Here is a 23,194-nt window from a genome sequence, read left to right on the forward strand (position 1 = left end):
TCTTCTCTTCTCTTCTCTTCTCTTCTCTTCTCTTCTCTTCTCTTCTCTTCTCTTCTCTTCTCTTCTCTTCTTTCCTCCCCACCCTGACAGTGTCACCTGGGCCACCAACCTTGTCCTCCCCACCCTGACACCATCACCTCAGCGCAGGGAGGGAGCTGAGGGAACCCCCTGGCATTCCCGTTCCCATTCCCATTCCCATTCCCATTCCCATTCCCATTCCCATTCCCATTCCTGCCTCGGGATCAGGTTTCAGTGCCCTGCTGAGAGTGATGAGCCCAAGTGGCAGCAAAGATGGAGGGACGGATCCCTGGAGAGATGGATCCCTGGAGGGACGGATCCCTGGAGCCACAGCAGGGACGGAGGGATGCAGGGATGGATCCCTGGAGCCACAGCAGGGATGGGATGGAGGGATGGATTCCTAGAGCCACAGCAGGGATGGGATGGAGGGATGGATTCCTGGAGCCACAGCAGGGATGGGATGGAGGGATGGATCCCTGGAGCTGCAGCAGGGATGGGATGAAGGGATGGATCCCTGGAACCACAGCAGGGATACAGGGATGGATCCCTGGAGCCACAGCAGGGATGGAGGGATGCAGGGATGGATCCCTGGAGCAGGAGGGACGTCCTCAGCTGTTGGAACCGTCTGGGAGCTCTGGGCATTCTCGCCCTCCTGGCCCACCCCGAATTCCACCCTCACAGCTGCTTGGCTCAGTCGGGTTTAATTCTGGCCGTGCCCCCTCCCAGAGCTGCTGCCCCTTTAATCCAGGCCCAGACACTCGGCTCTCTCACGAGGGGCCCCCCTAAATCCTCTCCAGAAGGATCCCCGGGTGGTTGAGTTACACAGGTTCTATTTTCACCCAGGAAGAGGCAGGAAGAGACAATCCCTCCCTCAGCCTTTAAGGAGTGTTTTCCTTGGCTTTGTTGTGTTCCCTTGGGGACATTCCTTTGTCACCAGCCCGGGGCTGCCCCAGCTCTGCTGTGCCCGGGCACCTCCTCGGTGCCCCGATGGCACAGGGAAGGTGGAGGGTGGGGGAGCTGGAGGTTGGGTTGTGTTGCCTCTGGAAGGTCTGTGGAAGGAATATTTCCAGTGGGAGACGCCGTTCCCAGCCTCATCACCACGGGGGTCGTGTGGGGCTCTCCTGGTCCAGCCCACGTTGTGTCCATGACCCAAAGGCAGTGAATGATCCATTGGGTTGGTGACCCGGTGTCCCAAGGATGGGGGTAATTCTGGGACATGGGCAATGGTCCTGCAGGGAACCAGAACTGCCCAGGAGACGGGAGGGAAGAGGTGGATGCATTTCTTGGGGGCTTCCTTGGTGGCCAAGGAGGGGATATGTGGGGTGGGACGTGTGGGGTGGGATTTGATTCCCTTGTGTTTCCTTTGGTGTCCTGAGCTGCCTTTCTGGTCCCCAGAGCTCCCAAAGATTCGGATGCCTCGGCACCTGCGGGAGACTTACGTCAGGCATGTGGGGGATGCCGTGAACATCATGATCCCTTTCCAGGTAGGTGGGTGCTTTGGGATTCAATCCCCCGGGGGGTTTCGCTCCAGGTTAGATCCTGTAGTGACTTTTCCGGCCCTCATGACGTGCCTGGGGCCAGCTGTGCTCTAACTTGGCCTGGTCCTGTATCTCATGGGCCAAGGATGGGAAATGAGGTGGGAACTCTTTCCCATTCCTGCCCAGCTCCCGTTTTTCCCCTGCTACACCTTTATTGGTGGTGCTGGCAACAAGACAACCCCAAACACCCCAGGACACCCCAAACATGGACATGGGCTGGCTGCTGCTGCTGTCTCAGCCTACTGGCCCCCTCCAGCCCTGGGACCCCACAGCTCAACCCTGGGGTCCCCTTGAGGGGAACAGCTGCCTCTGGAGCAGGGCTGTGGGATGGGAGGAGCAGGGCTGTGGGATGGGGGGAGCAGGGCTGTGGGATGGGGGGAGCAGGGCTGTGGGATGGGGGCAGCAGGGCTGTGGGATGGGAGCGATGCTGGTGCTGGTGGGAAAAGCTGGAGGTCATCCCCTCGACTGATCTGTTTCACCCTGGCTGAGACATCACCCAAACATCTCCCCCATGGTCTGGAATGGGCAAAACCAGCCCTGAAATGAGTTGGCCAAGCAGGGGGGAGCAAGAGACCCCTGAGATAAGTGACATGTCCCAGAGAAATCTGGGACCTTGTGCTGGCCACGCTCTAGGCATGAATTTTCCCTGGGTGCCAGATTTAAGCCCGTGCTGTTAGGCTTGAGCCTGGGCTCAGCTCAGCACCTGGGAAATGGGAGGGCAGCTCTGGGAGACCAAAGGAATTTGGGGAACCGGCAAGTTCCAGCCTCACCCCCGGAGCCTGATGGCTTCCCATTCCTGATGCCCAATGGGACTGGAGCTGATTCGGGGCTGGAGCTGATCTGGGGTTGGAGCTGATCTGGGTCTGGAGCTGATCCGGGGATGGAGCTGATCCGGGGCTGGCAGGGATCGGCTCCAGGTCCTTCCCTGAGATGCTCTGGGCACAGCAGGGTGGTCCTGCCCACCCTCGCCCCGCGCGCTCCAGGGGCTCCCAACCTTCTCTGCTCCAGGGGAAGCCCCAGCCCGAGGTGACCTGGACCAAGGGGGGCCAGCCCCTGGACAAGTCCCGCATCAACATCCGCACCACGGCGCGGGACACCATCTTCTACATCCGGCAGGCCCAGCGCGGGGACTCGGGGCAGTACCAGCTCTGTGTGAGCATCGGTGGCACTGAGGACAAGGCCATCCTGGACATCCAGGTGGTTGGTAAGGATGGGCACGGACACCCCAGGGCTCGTTTCTGCTCCTCGGGTTTTGGAAGGTCTTGTTCTGGGTGGGGTGGGATGGGACAGGACCAGCAACAAGGCGGAGGTGCCTCTTCCAGTGGGATCTTCTCCAGGATAATGGAAAACTCCTCTGGTTGGGGATGTAGTGTTTTTACCAGCCCTTGCCCCTCACAGCTTCTCCAGGGCTCACTTCTTCTCCTTGGATTTGGGTAGATCTTGTTGTAGGTGGAGTGGGATGGGATGGGATGGGATGGGTTGGGATGGGATGGGATGGGGCAGGACCAGTAACAAAGTGGAGGTGCCTCTTCCAGTGGGATCTTCTCCAGGGTCATGGAGGTGAATCCTCTGGCTGGGGGGGCAGGGTTCCTGCCAGCTCTTGCCCCTCGTGGCTCCTCACCCCTGGTGAGCTGCAGGAGGGTGAGCAGAGATCCAAAGTGAGGAGCTCGGGGCACAGAACGAGTCGGGTTGTCAGCGGGGGGGTTGTGCTTGCAGAGCCGCCCGGGCCCCCCCAGAACCTGAAGCTGGTGGACGTGTGGGGCTTCAACGTGGCCCTGGAGTGGTCTCCCCCTGCGGACAACGGGAACGCCGAGATCAAGGGCTACAGGGTGCAGAAGTCGGACAAGAAGAGCGGGGTGAGTGTGGGCACCCCCGGTGCTGGGCAGCCCTGGGGGCAGAGGGGCAGCACAGTCAGACCTTGGCACAAGGAGGGATTGAGACATTTTTGACCCGTGACAGACCTCAGCCTTTTTTAACACTTCGATGTATTTTCGGGCGTATTTTTGTGCAGTGAAAAGGGAACCTTCTTGCTGTGCTTTTCTCACTAAGACTTTTCAGGCACTTCTTCCCTGTTATTTCCTCTGTTTTCCTCTGTTTTTAGCGTTCGAGTTTGTCAGTACGTTATGTCTGACAAGGATTAAAATTTTTAAAAAATAACCCTTGCATCTACAGGCTTTGTGGTTATAAAAAAACCCCACCAAACAAACCAAACAAAGAAACAAACACTTTTTTTTTTTGGTACAGCTGCAGTTCAGATCAGTTCAATATTTGCAGGTAAAGATTTGTTGAAAATGGTGATATCGACCTCTTAGTTTAAAGGGTTGTGTGTGTACTGTACTGTAGTAGGAGTTTCTGTATGTGTGATGTATGGGTGGGGCCCCAGAGGGAAGGGATGAAACTGGATTCTCGATTTGAGCAAAAAAAGAAAAAAAGAAAAGGAAAGGAAAAAGGCAAATAGTTAAAGAAGTTTCTCGTGTGATGCAATAGAAATAAATACAGCAAAGAACCTACCGTTTCCTGGTGAAGGACGGCAAAAGCAGACTCGGGCACTGTCAGCATCCTGCCTCCTGCATCCCTGGGACCTGCTGCCTTTCCTCCTGGCTCCTTTTCCTCCTGGCTCCCTTTCCTCATGGCTCCTTTCCCCTCTGCAGAAGTGGTTCACGGTGCTGGAGCGCTGCACCCGCACCAGCTGCACCATCTCCGACCTCATCATCGGCAACTCCTACTCCTTCCGCGTCTTCTCCGAGAACTCCTGTGGGCTCAGCAACAGCGCCGCCGTCACTGCCGGGCTCGCCCACATCGAGAAGACAAGTGGGGCACTCCCTGCCTCGGGATCGGGGTGGCGTGGGGGCAAGAGTGGCCCTGACCCTGCAGGGGCTTCCTGGGTGTTGGGGTGGTGGTGCTGTGCTGGTCCCCGGGGGTGTCCTGCCCTTATCCCAGCCCTCATTCCCTTTGCCGGGGTCAAACCCCCTGGGGGCAGTGAGAGACAGCCCTGCCTTTGGTCCTGCAGCTCAGGGCCAGCAGAGACCCCTCAGGGGTCCAGCTCAGGGCCAAACCCCCAAGCAGCCCCTTCAGCCCTGCTCTCCCTCCATCCTCCCTTGGCCCTGCTCCCCCTCCATCCTCCCTTGGCCCTGCTCCCCCTCCATCCTCCCTTGGCCCTGCTCCCCCCCCATCCTCCCTTGGCCCTGCTCCCCCTCCATCCTCCCTCAGCCCTGGTCCCTGGGAGCACATGGGGAGTTGGGGGTCTCTGCCCACCAGCTCCTGTTCCTGTGCCCTGAGTTTTGGGGATGGAGTGGCAGATCCAGGGAGGTGCCTGGCCCGGTCTGACCTGCTGCCCGTGGGGTGGATCCCAGTGGGACTGAGGGTTGGCATCTGCCCTGTCCCCTGCAGGGACTGGGCACTGGGGTGGCTGGATGGGAAGACAGGGCTGGTCTGAGCTGAGGAGCAGGTCCTGGGGTCAGGGGTGGTGACTCCTGGCCCATGTGAGGGAGCAGAAGGACTTTTGGGTACCCCGGGATCATGTGTGGGTCAGCCTGGGAGCCCAAGCTCTGCCTCAGCCCAGAACTGATTATTTCCTCAGAAACCACTTACCAGCCAGAGAAGATCCCCCAGAGGGACATGATGGAACCTCCAAAGTTCACGCAGCCCCTGACAGACCGAACCACCACCCGGGGTTACAGCACCCACCTCTTCTGCTCTGTCAGGGGCTTCCCCCAGGTCAGAGGGGCAGCACCTCCTCGTGTGTGGGCACCAGGGGGGTTGGGAGGGGGATGGAGGACTTGAGAGGTGGTTGGTCAGGCTGGGTTAGGGTTGGATGAGGGTGGGGAGCTGCAGCTGCTCCCCTGAGTCAAACTGGGGCAGATTTGGGGTGTTCCTTCACGGGGGTGGGAGACTGGTTGTAATTCAAGCCATGTCCTGTCTCCTTCTTTTGGAGGATGTGTGGAACAGTGGTTTGGGTTCGAAAATGGGAGATTTGGGTCTTCAAATTCCTTCTGAGTGTGAATCCCACCGTGGCCACCAGCTCCAGGCAGGGCCGAGGCAAAGGCAGAGGGAGGGACTGCATTTTGGGGTCAGGCAGAGTTCTCACCCCTCTCCCTGCTTTAAACAAACGAACGGATCCTGCTGCTTTCTAGCCCAAAATCATCTGGCTGAAGAACCAGATGGAGATCCGGGAGGACCCCAAGTACATCGCACTGATCGATCAGGGCGTGTGCTCCCTGGAGATCCGAAAGCCCGGCCCCTTCGACGGGGGCGTCTACACCTGCAAGGCCATCAACGCCCTCGGGGAGGCTTCCGTGGACTGCAGGCTGGATGTGAAAGGTGAGGGTAGCTGAGGAGGAGGAGGAGGAGGGGGAGGATGGGCAGGACTCCCTGTCTCTCTCGATGTGGGGTGGTTTGTCCCTGGTTTGTGTTGCTCCTGGTGCTGGGGGGATCTGAGGGCTCTGGGCAGCCCTGTGGAGCACAGGCTTCTCAAGTTTGTGGTCTTTGAAGCATCTTGAAATCATCTTTCCACATTCATGGTCTAAAAATCCCAGACTCACAGAATCCCAGGATGTGCTGAGCTGGAAGGCACTCACAAGGACCATCCAGTCCAACCCTCAGTCCTGCACAGGCCCATCCCAAGAGTCACCCCCTGTGCCCCAGAGGATCATCCAAACCCTCCTGGAGCTCTGGCAGCCTTGGGGCTGTGCCCACTGCCCTGGGGAGCCTGGGCAGTGCCCAACCAGCCTCTGGGGGAAGCCCAACCTTTTCCTGAGATCCAACCTGAGCCTGCCCTGACACAGCTCCAGCCATTCCCTGGCTGCTGTCCCTGGTCCCCCCAGAGCAGAGCTCAGTCCCTGCCCCTCCTCTGCCCCTGCCCAGGCAGCTGGAACTGCAGTGAGGTCTCCCCTCAGTCTCTTCTGCTCCAGCTGAACACACCAAGTGCTCTCAGCCCCTCGAGGACCTTCCCTATCCCTGTTGCCTCCTCTGGACACTCTCTAAGAGCTCAATATCTTCCTCATACTGTGGTGCCCAAACCTGCACAGTGGGGAGGGACCCAGACCCCGGAGCCAGAGGAGCTGCTGGAGATCGGGTCCATCCTGCTCCACCCTGAATCCCCAGCACTGGGGTCCTGAGCCCCCTCAAGCCCTGCCTGGGGGGGCGGGAGCTGAGCCTCCTCCCCTGGCCCTGGGCTGCCCTGATTTGTGTCCGGGGTCCTGCCCAACCCCCCCAGCTCCCATTTCCTGCCTCAGCAGCGCTCCCGGAGCAGCTCTTGCAAGGAGCTGCCCCCGTTCCTCCCTCTGCCCGGGGCAGCCCCTGCTGTCCCACAGCCAGGATTCCTCCTGCCCGCCCTCCCTGTGCTCCTCCCGTGCCTGTGTGTCCCTAAACATGCCTCGTTTCTGTGATTCCCCAAGAATTATTTCTCAAAATCATGGATCCAGGGAATGGTTTGGGCTGGAGAGACCTTGGAGGTCATGGCAGGGTGGGGACAGGGACACCTCCCACCATCCCAGGCTGCTCCAACCTGGCCTTGGACACTCCCAGGGATGGGGCATCCTCTGGGAAATCCAGTCAAGCCCCTCATCACCCTCCCAGGAAGAATTCCTTCCCAATATCCCATCCATCCCTGGCCTCTGTCAATGTGAAGCCATTCCCTGTGTCCTGTCCCTCCATCCCTTGTCCCCAGTCCCTCTCCAGCTCTCCTGGAGCCCCTTTAGGCCCTGGAAGGGGCTCCAAGGTGTCCCTGGAGCCTTCTCTTCTCCAGGGGAACATTCCCAGCTCTCCCAGCCTGGCTCCAGAGCAGAGGGGCTCCAGCCCTTGGAGCATCTCCGTGGCCTCCTCTGGACTCTCCAGCAGCTCCACATCCTTTTTTTATTGTTCCCAGGGCTGGAGGCAGCTCTGCAGGGAGGTCTCAGCTGAGGGGGCAGAGGGGCAGGATCCCCCCTGCCCTGCTGTCCCTGCTGTGGGATCAGCCCAGGCAGGAGGATGAGCTGGTCCCTGTGCTGGGAAGAGTTGGGATCACCCAGGGCCAGGAGTGGGCACTGGCGGTGCTGGGATTGCTGGGATCAGGGGTGTGTGCAGGGATGGGGGGTGTGGGGGCACATGGTGGGGTCAGTTGTGCCCTGGCCCACCTTTGGGAGTCAGGAGGGGAGTCAGACGAGGGGAATTCAGGGGGAATTTATGTCTCCTGTGCTCTTCTGCAGTGCCCAAGTGAGGACGGACCCGAGGGCAAGAAGAGAGCAAGGTGGGTCTGGGCTGGGGCTCTGGGATTGATTCCTGGGGGATGGAGGGTTTGAGGGGGTTGGGGCTCTGGGATTCCTGGGGGATGGGGCAGTTTGAGGGGATTCGGGTGCTGGGACTCCTTGGGAAGGAGAGTTTGAGGGTGTTGGGGCCCTGGGGTTCCCGGGGGAAGGAGGGTTTGAGGGTCCTGGATTAGCTCCTGTCACCCCAACTCGGGCCTCCCTCATCCCATGGCTGGGGAGGGGATGCTGAGGTGGGATGAGGAGCCTGAGGAAAAGCTGCCTCTCTGGGAGGGAGGTGGAGGGAGGGCTGTAAATGGGGCCAGGGGGAGGGAGGAGGTCAGGACTGGTGTGCCCAGCACAGGCACAGCCCCGTTTGCAGCCAGGACTCCTGGAGCAACTCGGGGTTGGACACAAGGGGCAGGTCCTGGGGCCTGGGGATGGGTATAAAGGGATGAGAAATGGGGCTGTGGGAACACAGAGGTAAAGAGTCGTGCCTAAATTCTGTGGGGCAGGAGAGGGTGGAGGGGCTGGGCTGGGTTTGTCCTGCACTGGAGCCACAGCAGGGATTTTTCCCACCTCATCCCATCCCAGAGCCCTCAGGTCTCATTCCTGTCCCCAGGTGGATGCTGCAGCTGCTGGGTGGGATCAGGACCCATGGGGATGCCCCTGGTCCCTGCTACCTGCGGGGCTGCCCCTCCCTGAGAGCTCTGGGGGTCTGCACCTCATCCTGCCCTGGCACGGCCCTCCCCGAGCCCGTCCTGAGCTGTGACAATAAAACCAGCCCCTCTGCGGGCCTTTGGTCCCAATAAAAACCCCAAACCCCTCTGTCCTGCCTGTCCTGGGGTTGCTGGGCTGGGGGGAGGTGGGGGGAAGAGCTCCAGGGGGGATGTGGGGCCGTGGAACATCCCCCACCCCACGGGTGGAGGGGCTGGGAAGGGACACGGAGGAACACCCACGGAGGTGTCTGGGACAGAAGGGACAGGGAGGGAAGTTTTCCTGCTGGAGCTGGAGGATGATCCTGGCTGGGGAGGAAGAGCAGCAGCACCAAAACTGTGGGGTTGGTGCTCCTTCATCAAAGCAAATTTCTTTATCTGCACCAGCGACCCATGAACAGCCCCCAGCATCCCCTCCCCGTGGCATGAGGAGGGATAAATGTGCATAGGTGGGGCCAGAATTCCCAGAATCCCACATTTCCCCCAAATTCCCACAAAATTCCATCAAAACTCTCATAAAATAGCGCAAAATTGCACCGAAGTGCCCCAATAATGTAAAACACATCTAAACCACCCCCAGAATCTCCAAAAATATCCCAGAATTTCCCCAAATCTCCCCAATATTCCCTAACTGGCAAAACCACCTCCAAAAAAAATCCCAAATTCCGTTGAATCCACCCAAAATATGCGCAAAATACATCCAACCCCCCCACGTCATCCCCAAATCCTCCCAAACCCCCAAATTCCCCCAAGTCACATCAAAATACCCAATCAAGTGCCCTAATATCCCAAAATGCCCTCAAAATCCACCCAAATCCCTGAAGATTTTGATGGGACTTGGCAGAATTTGGGGGGTTTGGAGGATTTTGGGAATATTTGGGGGGTTTGGTGTTTTGATGGGACTTGGAGAAATTTGGGGGTTTTGGAGGATTTTGGGATGATTTGGAGGGTTGGGCATATTTTGCCCATATTTTGGGTGTATTTGAATTTGTGATCTTTTTTCGGAGGTGGTTTTGTGGGTTTGGGAATATTGGAGGGATTTGGGGAAATTCTGGGACAGGTTGGGACCTTTGGGGGTACTCGGCTGTGTTTTACACCCAGAGGGTGTTGCTGCTCCCGGGGGCTCAGCACAGGCACAGCCCCGGCCACACCAGCACCATTCCCACCATAAGAGGGCATCCCTGGATTGACTGTCCCATCCTGGGATGGATATCCCTGGATTCACTGTCCCATCCCTGGATTCACTGTCCCATCCCTGGATTCATTCACTGTCCCATCCCTGGATTCATTCACTGTCCCATCCCTGGATTCACTGTCCCGCTGCTGCTCCGGGGGATTGCTGGCCCAGTTGGGACCCGGGGGATGTCCCAGCCCAGGCTGCAGAGCTGCTTTGCCCTGGCACACTCACCCCCGGACACTGGGGGGGACGTCCTGGTCCCCTGGATGCCCCTGGATGCCCCTGGCACCTCGGCCTGGGACATTCTTCGGGAGACAGGGCCTGGAATCTCCCAGCAGGGGCTTTGCTGCCCCAGGGGAGAAGCAGCACCCCTGAGACTGTGTCACACTGCCCACTGTGCCCTTTCCAGACCCTCATTCCAACCCTCCAGGGCACAGCCCGTGTCTGTGACCCCCCGGGGCACCGAGGTGGGCGAGAACATCCACTTTTAGCGAGCCCTCCCCGGGAAAGGTCTGGAGAGCACGGAGTGGAAAAATCCACTGGAGGGGGGTTTTTTGTCCGAAGTGACCGTTCACGTGGCTTTTAATTTATGAGCATCCCAGTCCTCGGGATTTTGGGCACCTCAGCGAGGACCCGGAGAAGGTGACAGTGCCAGGAATGAGATGCCAGTGGGATCAGAGCTGGCAAACAGCAGCACAGATCTGAGGGCACTGCTGTGCCCATGGACCACGGGGGGCGGGGGGGTCTCTCTGTGCCAGGCTGGGCTTGCAGCACCCTCAGGCACCGCTGACATTGGGGTCTGAGCACCCTCAGGCACCGCTGACATCGGGGTCTGAACCTCTGGGGTCTGGGAAGGCGTTCAGGGCCCAAGGGGAGGATTTAGGATTTACCCCCCATCCTTTTGCCACTCTCCTCTGCTCTGCTCCCATTTTACCCAGTTTGGAGCCTGGGAATGAGGCACTGAGGCCCCTGCAAAGTGTGGGAGGGTGGGTTCCTTGTCTCCTTTCTTCTTTGTGATGCTCCCCATCCCTCCAGGCTGAGCAGAGTGGGAGAAGGGGTCACCCAGCAGCCCCACTGCCCGTGCCCCCCGTTCTCGGCGTTGCTCTTGGTGCCCAGCCAACAAACCACCCCCAAATCTCACCCTTCCAAGGTCCTTTTCCTCTCTGAACCCACCTCAGCCCTCGCAGGAACGCTCTGCAGCCCCTTTGCCCATTGGTGACATGTCCCCGACAGGGCAGGACCCTGAGGGGTCACAGGAGTGTGTTTCCAATGGGAGCCTGGTGAGCAAGGGATAAGGAAAGAATCCCAATCAACTCGAATTAACCCTTCCCACCACTGCCTGAGCCCTGGAGGAGATCCTGCTGCAGAGCACGGGTTGGCACTGCCACCATCCAGCGGGGCCACAGCTGGGAGGGGACGATGGTCCCTGTCCAGCCACTCCCTCCTCAAATGGGAGGGGTGGGAAAGTGCCCCTGGGGCAGCAGCAGCGCTGACTCAGTGGCCTGCAGCCACCCCTCAGTTGCCCCCAGGTGGGTGCAGGGGCCCCTCTGCCCTCCCTGGGCTGAGGAATTGCTGCATTATCCCACAGCTTTTGGGTGGAAGGCGTTTGGCTGTGCGGGGAGGGAAGTGAGAGAGAGGAGACAAAGGGGCTGAGAGAGGTTTGCTGCTGCTTTTCACAGGAGACATGGGGGAGAAAAGAGGGAAAAGGACCCAAAACCGAAGGAAATGGAAGGAGACACGTGGAGAAGTCACAGTCCCTGGGTGCAGCTCGTGGGGTGGTGGGTGCTGTTGGGGTCCAGAGGGAGCCACTGGGGCTGCAAAAGGTGCTTCTGCAGAGTCCTCTGGGGTTGTGCCCGAGGGTGTCACTGCCCCCCTGCCCACATCTCTGGTGGCACTGAGAGCTGGGCACCGACCCTGTGCTCTGTGGTTCCCACAGCCATGGGATGCCTTTTCCCACCCCTCACTGTGCCTGTGCCCAGCTCACCCCTCCCTTGTGGAGGGGGAAGAAAGGCCTTGAAGAGCTTCAGCTCTCCAGCAATCCCATCCCACTTCCCGGGGATTCAGCAGCTTCACTCCCTTCTTCCCAGTGCCCAGGTGGGTCTGTGGATGGGGGGGTCGGAGCATGAGGTGCCCCCACATCCCCCAGACAGAGCTGGGGGTCTCCATCAATGGGTGGGCACCTCCTGCCTGGTTTGGGTCACAGGTCTTTATTTGCAGGAAGAAAAACTGCGCCTCTGTCTGTACAACTTCTCCTTAAATACTTGGCAACCCTTAAAAAAAAATGAAAAACAAAAACAAACGGGGGAGAAAACCCGAAAACGAACCCAGAAAGGAACAGTGCAGGGCTACAACATCCAAACAGTGAATAAATAACCCCCCCGGGGGGGGACATGACTGCTGGGACTGCTCGGGGCTGCCCGACCCCTCCAGGTCCTCGCTCCCTTCTCCCAATGGCAGGAGCAGCATCCGGGGTGGGCACAGACGGGTGCCCTCCCCCCGTCCCTAATTACCCAGTGGGGCCGGGGTGGGCACAGACCCCCCTCCCTGCCCTCCCCTGTCCCTAATTGCCCTGCTCGGCCTCGGTGGTGCTGCCGGGGGCGTTTTTGGCGGATTTGCAGCAGAAGTACTGGTTCCAGATCTGCAGGAAGGCTGTCCGGAACTTCTTGATGCGGAAGGCGTAGACGATGGGGTTCATGGCCGAGTTGCCGTGGGTGAGGAAGATGGCGATGTAGGTGAGGATGTGGGGGGTCTGGCAGGACGGGCAGAACAGGGTGATGCAGTTGAGGACGTGCAGGGGCAGCCAGCTGAGGGCGAAGAGGAACAGGACCAGCGCCAGGGACTTGGCGATCTTCAGCTCCTTCCCGTAGTACTTCTGGGGGTCGTTGGAGCTGGAGGAGACCTTCTTGTTGAGCTGCTTGCGGATGAGGTTGAAGACCTCCAGGTAGATGAGCAGCATGAGGAGCAAGGGGGGAAGGACCCACACGAAGAAGTTGAAGTAGACCATGTATTCCATGCTGATCACCGTCTCGAACTGGCATGTGATGATGAACTCCTGGCTGCCGTTGGGCTCCTGAGTCCTCCTCATCTTGCTCAGGTTGTTCCAGCCGAACATGGGGGTGAGTCCCACCAGGAAGGACACGATCCAGCAGCAGGCAATGGCCACGGCTGCCCGCCGGGGCGTCACCACGCTCTTGTACCTGCGGGGGGGACAGGAGTCAAACCCCGGCCGGGTGCTCATCCCCGTGTCCCAGAATCATGTCTGGGTTGGAGCCGAACATAAATCAGGGGGATGCTGGACATAAACCTCGTGTAGAGGGGAAGTTTGGGGAGGTTCAGTTACTGGAGTGGGGAAGTTCAGTTACCAGAGAGAGTCGGGTTTGAGGTACCTGGGGTTCTGGAGGTACGACTGGAATGTCTCTGTGCACATTCCCAAATTGTTGAGTGACCCGTGAGCAAGTTAAAGCCAACAACCCAACCTGTCCATCGTTCCAAAAGTTAGTGTCTGGGAATTTGCAGTGTGTGAACAGGGAGGATTTCCCCTCAGTTCACACCATCTCCTGATGTTGCATTTCCAAGACTTGCTCTGAAACATCTCAAATCCCTCCCATTTCCACAGATTGCTCCGGGTAGGGTGGCAGTGCCCGTGCTGGGGGGGTGATGTTCCTCACCCCCTCCCCTGGCAACCACTAACAACCTGTTCTGAGAACTGTGTTGACAAACTGGTTTCCCTGCACGTGCCCTGGGACGGGCAGAGACCCCAGACACGATTCTGGAGCTCAGGGGGTTGATGCCACGGCAGAAAATGCTTTAGGAATCTGGAGTGTGCCTGCTGGGTGTCCTACCCCTAGCTGGCCCTGCCAGCTCCTGCGCCAGACAATTCCTGGTGCCAGGGCAGGAAATCGCCGCCAAAGCACCTCCTGGGAGCCCCGAGGATGGAGGGAGGGTCTGAGGTGCTGATGGAGCCCCAGGGAAGGTTCTGAGCACGGCCTGTTTCAGTTCCATCCCCTAATGGCGGGGACCCGTCCAAAAACCCTCTTCCCTCGTGGGCTGGTGCCAAGGCGGGGGTGGGGGGGAGGAGGAGGAGAGCCAAGTTCTGTCTGGGCTCTGCTCCCTCCCTGGTGCCATGGGGAGCACTCAGGGCTGAGCTCGTGTCCCCAGAGCTCTCCAAGCGGGAAGTGCAGTTCTGCTCCATTGATTTTCCTCCCTGGCCCTCGGAAAAGCTTCTCTTTGGAGGCTGAGAAGATTCTCAGCCCAAGAGTTGTTGCCCTTCCCCGGAGGGCACTGAACAAAGGATGTTTTCCATCTCTTTGCTGGGTCTGTCAGTGCTGCTGTGTTAACCTGGCCACGGGGACCAGGGTGGGGGGCAAACCTGGATCTCCATCCTGGTGCTGGAAAAAGGTTTCCTTTGCCTGTGGTGGGAAATGGAGCATTTTGGGGCTTTTTAATACAGCTGAGGACCCCAAACCAGCCTCCTTCTCCTTCTCCAGACCCACCTCGTGGGCAAGGTGTCAAGGTGGGAGCGAGGAGGGGCCCAGGGTGGAGGAGGGGACATCAGTCCTCAGGAGTCCAGAGGGTCCAGAGCCACCAGTCTCCCGGACAGCTCCCCTGAATGAGCCCTCCCTGTCCTGGGAAAAGATTCCCGACATGCTGGTGGCAGCCAGGTCCCCTGGGAAGGAGGTGACAATGTGGGCAGCAGTTTCCTCTGAGAGTCAAGGCTGGAGCCAGAGGGTGATTTATTCCTTGTGAGGAGCAGAGAGGGCAGGAGACCCTGAGAAAGGCTCAGGGCTGGGAGGGCACGGGGAGGGCAGGAGGGGTGGGAGAGAACTGGGACTGTGGGACAAGGGAAGGGAGAGGGGAGAGGGGCCCATGGGAGGGGGGGCAGCAGAGGGATGTCAGAGGCTCCCGTGGGACTCTGTGCCGGCCTGTGCACCCCCTGTCACCCAGAACAGGTCCTGAGGGGGGCTGGTGTGCCCTGTCACCACCCTCCCACCCCCCAGGCTTAAGCAGCTCAGGGTGGGGGGGAAAGAGTGGAAATCACAGCCCATCCCCCACCCCAGCTCCTCCCTGCAGCCCCTGCAGGCTCCAACCCAGACATGATTCTGGGACACGGGGACGAGCACCCGGTCGGGGTTTGACTCCTGTCCCCCCCGCAGGCTGTGTCCCATCTCCCCACTTCCGGGGGGTTCCCAGGGTCTCCCACTGGTTTTGTTGGACGTGTTCCCACTCCTGCCCTGCCCTGCAGAGCTTCGGGAGAGCCACCAGCAGAGAGACAAAGCTGCTGAGCTGCCACTGGGCCACCACGGCCCCAAACACCCTCCCAGAGCTTGCAGGCAGACCCCAGGCAGGGGGACACTCCCAGGGCACCCAGGCAGGGGGATGCTCCCAGAGCCCCCAGCCCTTCTCCCCTTGGTAGGAGCACAGGGGGCAGAGGGAGCACCCAGTCCCCGTTGTCACTCGGGAACCAGGAGCAGAGGACATGGGGCAGCCCAGGCAGAGGGGAGGGGGAACAGCTGCAGGGGGACAATCCCAGCCCCCCAGAGCTCCAGAACACCCTGGGTTGTGCAGGTGGGTCTGGGGACAGCGGGGGAGGGTGTGCACACCCCAGGGTGACAGCTCATGGGGTCCAGAGGGGGTGAAACAGAGCACAGAAACACCCTGCCAGGGGCTCCTCCAGCTCCCACGTGCCCCCAGCACCTCTGTCCTCATGGCACATCTGTCCTTCTCACTGCACATCCATCCCTTCCCAACACAGCCATCCCTTGCTTAAATCCATCCATCCATCCACCCATCCCCCCCCTTCGCTGGACATCCATCCCTCTTTTCCTCACAGCGATGCTCCCACCTTGCTGCATGTCCATCCCTGCTCCTCCTCCCACACCCATCCCTCTGCCATGGTCCAGATCCATCCCTCCTCCTCCTCCTCCTCCTCCTCCCACATCCATCTCTGCCTTGGTCCAGATCCACCCCTCCTCCTCCTCCTCCGACATCCATCCTTCTGGCCTGGTCCAGATCAATCCCTCCTTGCCGCCTGTCCACCTCCCTGTCCTGGATGAACCCCAAAGTCCATGGGAAACAGCAACATTTGGAGCTGGTTCTGTTCCCTTTGCTCCCTCAGGCCCCGAGCCCAGCGCAGGGGTGGCTGCAGGGAATCGTGTTCCCTGGGAACCCCCTCTGTCCCAATTCATGTGGAGAGTGGCAAAAGCCACCAAGTGACTCCAAGTTCCCGCTCTGTCCTCCCCCCCAGCTCCATGAATCCCTCTGGTCTGGCCATGGAGCTCTCCCAGGGCTCACAGGCCCCACTTAAACCACTTTTCCACCTGATTTTCCAGGGAAGTGCCCAAGGCAAGACTGGACGTGGCACTCAGTGATGAGATGGGATCAGTCCAAGGTTGGACTTGATCACCCCAGAGGTCTTTTCCAAACCTAATGATCCTGTGCTTCTGTAAAGGGTGGAAATGCAAGGTCCCCCCTGATTCCAACCCCCTGGCACATGGGGGGGATTTAACAGGGGGGTCAGGGACAGGCTTTGCTGTTCCTGTGGTTCTTCCTTCCCATAGAGGAAAAGCCTTTCCCATTTACCTCATCCTGCACTGATATGACAGGGCTGGATTTTGGGGTGGGTCTGGCAGAAAGAAGCCCTAGAAGATGCTGATAATGGCTCACAATTAATAAATAATCTTATTATTACCATCAGCATCAGAACAATCAGCAGCAGCATTGCAATTTTATTACCACTATTATTTTTGTTGGCAGCTGTGACTAAACCATCCCTGATCAGAGTCACCACCATCATCATCCACTTTGGGTTTATTTCCTTTGCCTGTGGGTTTTCAGCCTGACCATAATTGGTAGATTTTCCTCCACATCCGTAGTGGTTTTTGCACCATCCCTTCCCCACAAAGATCACCCCAAGTCCTCGGGAGAAAGGAGGCACAGCCACCATCCAGCCTCTGATCCCCTGGGGAGATGGGATGGGCAGGAGGTTTGGGTTGGTGTGGAACAAAAAGGTCTTTGAGGTTTTGGAAAGTGATGCAAAGAGGCAAAATAGACACTGTTGATGGTGCTGTTTGCTCCCCAGAGGAGGGGAAGAGGCGATGGGTGGAGGTGGAAGCAGACAAATTGTCCCCAAGGGCAGACAGATTGGTCAGAGCTAAAAGGAGCAGGGGCTGCAGGGAAAGCTGTTGCCTCCTGAGGGGACACTCCAGGAGAGGCTGCAGAAACACTGAGGCCCCTTTTCTCCAGGAGAACGTGGAATACCAGAAGGGTTTGGGAAGGGATCTTAAAACTCATCCCATTCCACCCCCTGCCCTGGGCAGGGACACCTCTCACTGTCCCAGGCTGCTCCGAGTTCATCCAACCTGGCCTTGGGCACTTCCAGGGATGGGGCAGCCATGGCTGCTCTGGGAATTCCATCTCATCCCCCTCTCACCCTCACAGGCAAGGATTTCTTCCCAATATCCCACCTATCCCTGCCCTCTGGCAGTGGGAAGCCATTCCCCCTTGTCCAGGAGAGAGCTGAGAGCTCATTTCCCAACCCTCCAACCCGCACCCAATCCAGACCCAACACTCACAAATCACCTCTTGTTCTGTTTAAATAAAAAAAGCCTCAAAGATCCCAGGTCTGAGAGGTTTTTAGCATTTCTGTGATTATCTTTCTGTGCCTAGGAAATCCTCTCTGTTGTCCAGCCAGAGCCAAGACGTGGCTCTGCTGCTCCTCGCTCTGGTGGGTTTTGCTGCAGCTCCTGGGGGATTAATTTGCTAATGAAGACAGAGCATCGTTAATGAGAAGGAGCTGGAGCCAGGGGGCAGGAGGAGAGGAGGCCAAGCTGACACGAAGCTCATGTGCTTTGTGAACAGTCAGCAAGAGCAGCCAGAGCGTGTCCTGGTCTAATTGGAGATCTCTGGACAAAAGTGCTTTGATGGCAGTGGGTTTGGGCTCCTGCTCCTTTCTCCTGCCCGTGTCTCCCTCTCAGATCTCTCCATGTCCTGGAGGCCTCTGGATGGGAAAACTCAGGGCTTGGTGTTCAAAGCTGCTCCGAGATGAGAGTCTGGGAGATGCAAAGTGGTGTCTGGGCTCTGGGAGGGTGTTCCCAGCTCAGGGGAGCGACAAGGAGGTCCCTGGGGGCTCACACGAGGTGGGAAGTGCTGGGTGACAGAGGAGCCTTAATCATGGATCCTTTGTCAGTGAGAAGTTTGTTCCTAAGAAGGAATCCCAGAATGGTTTGGGTCACAGGGACCCCAAAGACCACCTTGTTCCAAGCCCCTGCCCAGCACAGGGATCCTGCTGCTCCAGTTCCCAGGACAGAGGCAGGGATGCAGTCTCGTGTCCTGGGACATCCCCCCTGGGGGTGACACTGAGGTGGCTCTGCCCCTAGAATCACAGGACCACAGAATCCCAGGACCACAGAATCCCAGGATGGTTTGGGTTGGAAGGGACCTTAAAGCTCATCCAGTCCCACCCTCTGCCACGGGCAGGGACATCTCCCACTATCCCGGTTTATCCAACCTGGCCTTGGACACTTCCAGGGATCCAGGGGCAGCCACAGCTGCTCTGGGCACCCTGTGCCAGGGCCTCCCCACCCTCACAGCCAAGAATTCCTTCCCAGTATCCAATTTCTTCCCACTATCCCATCTAACTCTGCCCTCTGTGTCCACTCTCTTGCTTTGTCCTCCTTCCCTTTGGATCCTTTGACCTTCCTTTAGGTACAAACCCCAAAGTTCAAAGTCATGAAGGTTCCCAAGGCTCCGAAGGTGTGTGGAAAGGTCTGCAAAGGTCCCTCAGCATCGGCACAAATGTCATTTGGCACAAGGTCCTCCCGCATGATTTGAGTTGCATCTCTTTGCTCACATCCCTCCCGTGTGACATTTGGGAGCTTTGTGGCTTTTTTGGGGTCAAACACCAAACACTCAGCCCTTCAACACCCTTCCAACAACCACTAGTGATGCTCCCAAACCCCTCTGAGTCTCCTCCACTGCAGCACAAGGAGGTGGCACCACACCCCGAGGCTGCTTCGTGCAAACCTCCCCTGAAAGCACGATGAGAGACCCCAAAAGCACAGGGTGCACAGATCCATAGGGGAACATCCCACTGACATTCCTCCTGGTCCAGTCTGCGTTTTACCACCCCAAAATGCAGGAATCATTCTACAGCAAGTGCCTGCAGAGCACAGGCAGCTCTGGCTGGGTGGGGTGGTTGGCAAGACCACTGATGTCTCTGATCACTTCCAACAGCCACTAATTGCCTAATGGATGGGGGAGAGGGTGATTGTGAGGCTTGAGAGGACAAAAATTCACCGTCAAAATTGCCTGGTCCCTACAGAGTGAGGCAAGGAGTCCCCAGGGCTTTGGTGAGAAGCTGGAGTTGGCCACAGCTCCAGCTGTGGGGGGTCTGTGGTTTGGGATCTGTCAGAGAAGGTTGTGAAGGGACCTGGACCTCAGACAGAGCCTGGGGAGGTGCTGCTGCCTCAGGCATCCCAGCAGCTCCCACAGCCAGGGGAGCACTGGGAACCTCAGGGAGGGAGGATGGGAAGGCCAGGGATCTCACCCCCCCATCATTCCCAGGGATCTCACACCCCCCATCCTTCCCTCAGGCTCTGTCCTGGGTGTGGAGGAGACACCTCTGTTGGCAAGGGAAGGTGAAGGAACACGAGGAAGGTGAAGGAACACGAGGAAGGTGAAGGAACATGTGGAAGGTGAAGGAACACGAGGAAGGTGAAGGAACACGAGGAAGGTGAAGGAACATGTGGAAGGTGAAGGAACACGAGGAAGGTGAAGGAACATGTGGAAGGTGAAGGAACACGAGGAAGGTGAAGGAACATGTGGAAGGTGAAGGAACACAAGGAAGGTGAAGGAACATGTGGCTGCTCAGAGACAGAGGCAATTTGCCCCCCTCCTTCCAGCAGCATCCTGCACCCCAGCAGTGAATGCAAATCCCTTCTGCACGGGAAATGAATCCTGTTTCCAAGCCGGGCTCTGTTTCCAGCCCGTGGCTGGATCCTGACGGGTCCCAGTGCTCTGTCACTGCACCAGAAGCGATTCCCAGTAAGGACCCCCCGCCCTGTGCTCGGCCCCTCGGCCCAAACAGAGTGGGTGGGGGACAAACGGGGGTTGGGGACACCCAGGGCACCCCAGGCCTGGTGGGAATGACAATTTGATGGACACCCAGGGCACCCCAGACCTGGTGGAAACAACACTTTGATTTGTGTCTGTCGGTGACACCACCCGATGCTGTGGCAGCACCGAGTCCCTCCGAGGGTGCTGAGGGGGTGGCCGTGCTCTTGTCACCCCTCTCTGCCATGTGACAGCCCCGAGGGTGCCCCCAATGCCCCTGGGCAATGGGGCTCAAGTCCCACCAAGCCACAGATTTGCCCCCAGGAAGCTCCAGGGCTCCCTCCCAGCTCCTCCATGTGTGGTCACGGCCCTCCAGGATTTTCCTGGGCCTCTGGCTTCCCCCAGAGGTGGGAGGGAGATGATTTAACACCATTGGCAGTGGCTGTGAAAGCGTGGAACGAGCTGCAGGATCCCAGAACCGGGGGAGAAAATGTGATGTTCTTGTCTCTTGGCTCCTGGTTTCAGGCAGCAGTGCTCTGAGGAACGCAGAGAGGGAGAAGAGCTGCTTGAAAAGAGAACAGAAACATGAGCTGGGATTCTTTTATAGCACCAGGGCTTTGGGAATTGGGACACACGGGGAAGAACAGCCTGGTCCCTCTGAGCTGGGGGTGAAGCTGTGAAAGCTGGTTCCTCCACTGAGGATGATGAGCACGATGGACTCGTCAGTGCTGCCCCTGGGCAATGAATTATTCCCTGGGCATTTATAGTGTGAGCTGTTTTGTTGCCAAAAAAATGGGACTTGGCTGTGCAAACAGCTCCTTGGAGAGGAGGAGTGTGGGTCTGAGTCTGAACCCCACCACAGAGTGAGCCCACCTCCAGCAGAAGACACTTTCAGGAGGAGCCCCTCAAAACTCACGTGTGTCCCTCTCTGGACAGGGCTCAGAGCAGCCTGGGCTAGTGGAAGGTGTCCCTGGGCTGGTGGAAGGTGTCCCTGCCCATGGCAGGGGATGGAATGAGATGGTCCTTAAGGTCCTTCCCCACCCAAACCCTCCCCTGATTCTGTGCCAGGAGGGGTTTCTCCCCCAGCATCATGGTGGGACCTCACCCTGCTTGGCCAGGAGCCTCAGCTCGTGTGCCCTGGCCATGCTGAGCCATCCCCTGGGGGATTGGGCACCTCCAAGGCTCTCACACGTCAGCCCTGCCCCTGCCATGGCAATGGGGTGGGAGTTGATTGCCCAGCCCTGGCTCAGCAGTGGATCCTGGGAGTCTGACACTAGGGGATTGGAGGAGTCAGGGCGAGGCAGAGTGCGAAGGAGAAGGGATGAGAGGCAGCTCTGGCAATCTCCAGTGCAAAGTCAGGGCTGGGCTGCATAAAAGTAGCATTTTTTTCAATTACTAGCTGTATTGTGCCTGGGTGTTTTTCTATGCATTGCATATTTTTCCTCATTATGCAAAAGAACCTCTTTGAAACGAGGACTCTGCAAGTCAGTCGTTGGAATTAAAGAGGGAGGGGGAAGTGGGGAGGACGAAGAAAGAAAGTAGCTCCAGAAACCACTTTAAAATGCCAAATGTGACAAATGTGGCTCTTTGAGAGATGGAAATGAGGCAGCAGACACAAAGTGCCGGGGCGACCGGGCTCCCAGAGCCTCTGGGGCTCAGACTCATCCCAGAGAATGTGGAGGCTTGGAGAAATCTGGGAGGGAAATGCCAGCTCAGGAGGGGCCTGGTGCCGCCCCTGCAGCACCAGGACAGGTGCCCAGTGCCACCAGCACTGCTAAAGGGGACACCTGGAGCCACAGGAGCCTGGACAACACCGAGAGGCACCAAAAGGCAGGAGCAGAGCAGAGACCCCCGGGAGAAGGAGATCGGGGGGGTCTCGAGAACCTGCTGTTGTTGTTGCACCTGCCTGTGACAGGACATCAAGATCTGTTATCCCTGGACATCAGGGAGGCAGGAGCCTGCAGATAGGATCTGCACTGAGAGGCACTAACCAGCCTAAGGCAGGGCTGAGGTGGGGCTTTATCTCTCCAAGGCAGGAGGGCTCTTCAGAGAAAAAAAGAAAAGATATCCTCAATTACAGCTGGAACATGAGATTGGTATTGGCTGCCCTTTAATTTCTTGTTTTCTGCCCTTCTCCTGGCTGACCTGACTCCTGATCCTGCAGTTAACAGCTCAGCCCCTGGGTTTCACAGACTGCAGCTCGTTACTGGACCAGGATGCTCACGGCACAATTTGTCGCTGCAGAGGGAACATTTCCCTCCCTACACTCAACCCACTTCAAAGATTAAGCACAAAAAAACTGGCTGGGAAGCTCCCAAACCCAGGGAGGTTGTTTTTTTTTTTCCTCCACCCCAGTGTCTGAAGGAGAATTAGGAGTGCTGATGAGATCTCCTGTTCCCAAACCTCAGAGGACACAGTAACCCCAAACAACCAGTCCGGCATCTTCTGTCCGATGCAAATTCCCCTGATTAAAAGATCAATCCCAAACACAAAAAGCAGCTGGAGTCATTGGATTTTTTTTCTTTTTTTTTTGCTAACGAGGTGCCTGTATGCAGTTGCTTCAATTAGTGAAAATCGTTTCAGAAGTGCCAGTTTGGGGCAGGGATGGATTCCAAACACAACTTCCCACAACACTTGAGGAAAATCTGTGTTATTGCCCCCTGGACAGACCATAAACAAGGGAGAGGGGAGGATCAGAGCACGCCCGTGCTGAGCCATAATTTCTGTGGGGATAGATCTGTGCAGTGAGTCCATGTCTCAGCCAGTCAGGTGAAAGGCCAGGTTGGGAGTGAAGGCTCCAGTTCACACCATGATCAGATGTTCCCTCACCTCAGCGAATCAATCCCTCGCCAGGAAAACGAATAAAAAGTGCAGAATGCAAAACCGACCTGGAGTTTATTTACACTCTGTTTTTCTCATTTAGATTAAAAGATTATTTAATCCCCTGGGGGAAAACTGCCTGACCCTGGCTGGGAGGAAGCAGCTCAGTGTTTCCATCTCATGGGATGGTGGAGAGATCTGAGGCCCAGGCCCAGGAATGGCAGAGAAATGCCTGAGGGACACCCTGGAACCTTCCTGGATCCTCTGCCCTAATTCCAGACCAGGGACAACGGGCACACACGATGCCCAGGCAGCCAGGCTGGCACAGGCCACGGGAATGAGGGATGCACGGAATCCATGGAGGTGCTCCAAGGGCTGGAGCCCCTCTGCTCTGGAGCCAGGCTGGGAGAGCTGGGAATGTTCCCCTGGAGAAGAGAAGGCTCCAGGAACACCTTGGAGCCTCTTCCAGGGCCTAAAGGGCTCCAGGAGAGCTGGAGAGGGACTGGGGACAAGGGATGGAGGGACAGGACACAGGGAATGGCTTCCCACTGCCAGAGGGCAGGGATAGATGGGATATTGGGAAGGAATTCTTCCTGGGAGGGTGGTGAGGGGCTGGGATGGAATTCCCAGAGAAGCTGTGGCTGCCCCATCCCT

General features: G+C 58.0%; 2 protein-coding genes across 5 annotated transcripts in view; one reads left to right on the forward strand and one right to left on the reverse strand.

The window, feature by feature from the left end:
- MYBPH (myosin binding protein H) overlaps positions 1 to 20,576 on the forward strand; it is a 25,421-nt gene extending 4,845 nt beyond the window's left edge. The window contains exons 4-11 of one of the 3 annotated variants that reach the window (XM_017835535.1): positions 1,414 to 1,502; positions 2,565 to 2,760; positions 3,273 to 3,412; positions 4,208 to 4,367; positions 5,137 to 5,273; positions 5,690 to 5,876; positions 7,742 to 7,782; positions 20,566 to 20,576. In XM_017835535.1, the coding sequence (XP_017691024.1) occupies positions 1,414 to 1,502; positions 2,565 to 2,760; positions 3,273 to 3,412; positions 4,208 to 4,367; positions 5,137 to 5,273; positions 5,690 to 5,876; positions 7,742 to 7,752 (920 nt within the window). In that variant the 3' untranslated portion in view covers positions 7,753 to 7,782; positions 20,566 to 20,576. Of the gene's footprint in view, positions 1 to 1,413; positions 1,503 to 2,564; positions 2,761 to 3,272; positions 3,413 to 4,207; positions 4,368 to 5,136; positions 5,274 to 5,689; positions 5,877 to 7,741; positions 7,783 to 8,371; positions 8,608 to 20,565 lie in introns of those variants that run through there. The other 2 variants (XM_017835536.1, XM_017835534.1) reach the window with 2 other exon arrangements.
- ADORA1 (adenosine A1 receptor) overlaps positions 11,326 to 23,194 on the reverse strand; it is a 25,864-nt gene continuing 13,995 nt past the window's right edge. For both annotated transcript variants that reach the window (XM_017835537.1, XM_017835538.1), the window contains exon 3: positions 11,326 to 12,867. In XM_017835537.1, the coding sequence (XP_017691026.1) occupies positions 12,231 to 12,867 (637 nt within the window). In that variant the 3' untranslated portion in view covers positions 11,326 to 12,230. The remainder of the gene's footprint in view (positions 12,868 to 23,194) is intronic.

This window comes from Lepidothrix coronata, unplaced genomic scaffold (assembly GCF_001604755.1).
Source record: "Lepidothrix coronata isolate B3197 unplaced genomic scaffold, Lepidothrix_coronata-1.0 Scaffold259, whole genome shotgun sequence".
Lineage (NCBI taxonomy): Eukaryota > Metazoa > Chordata > Aves > Passeriformes > Pipridae > Lepidothrix > Lepidothrix coronata.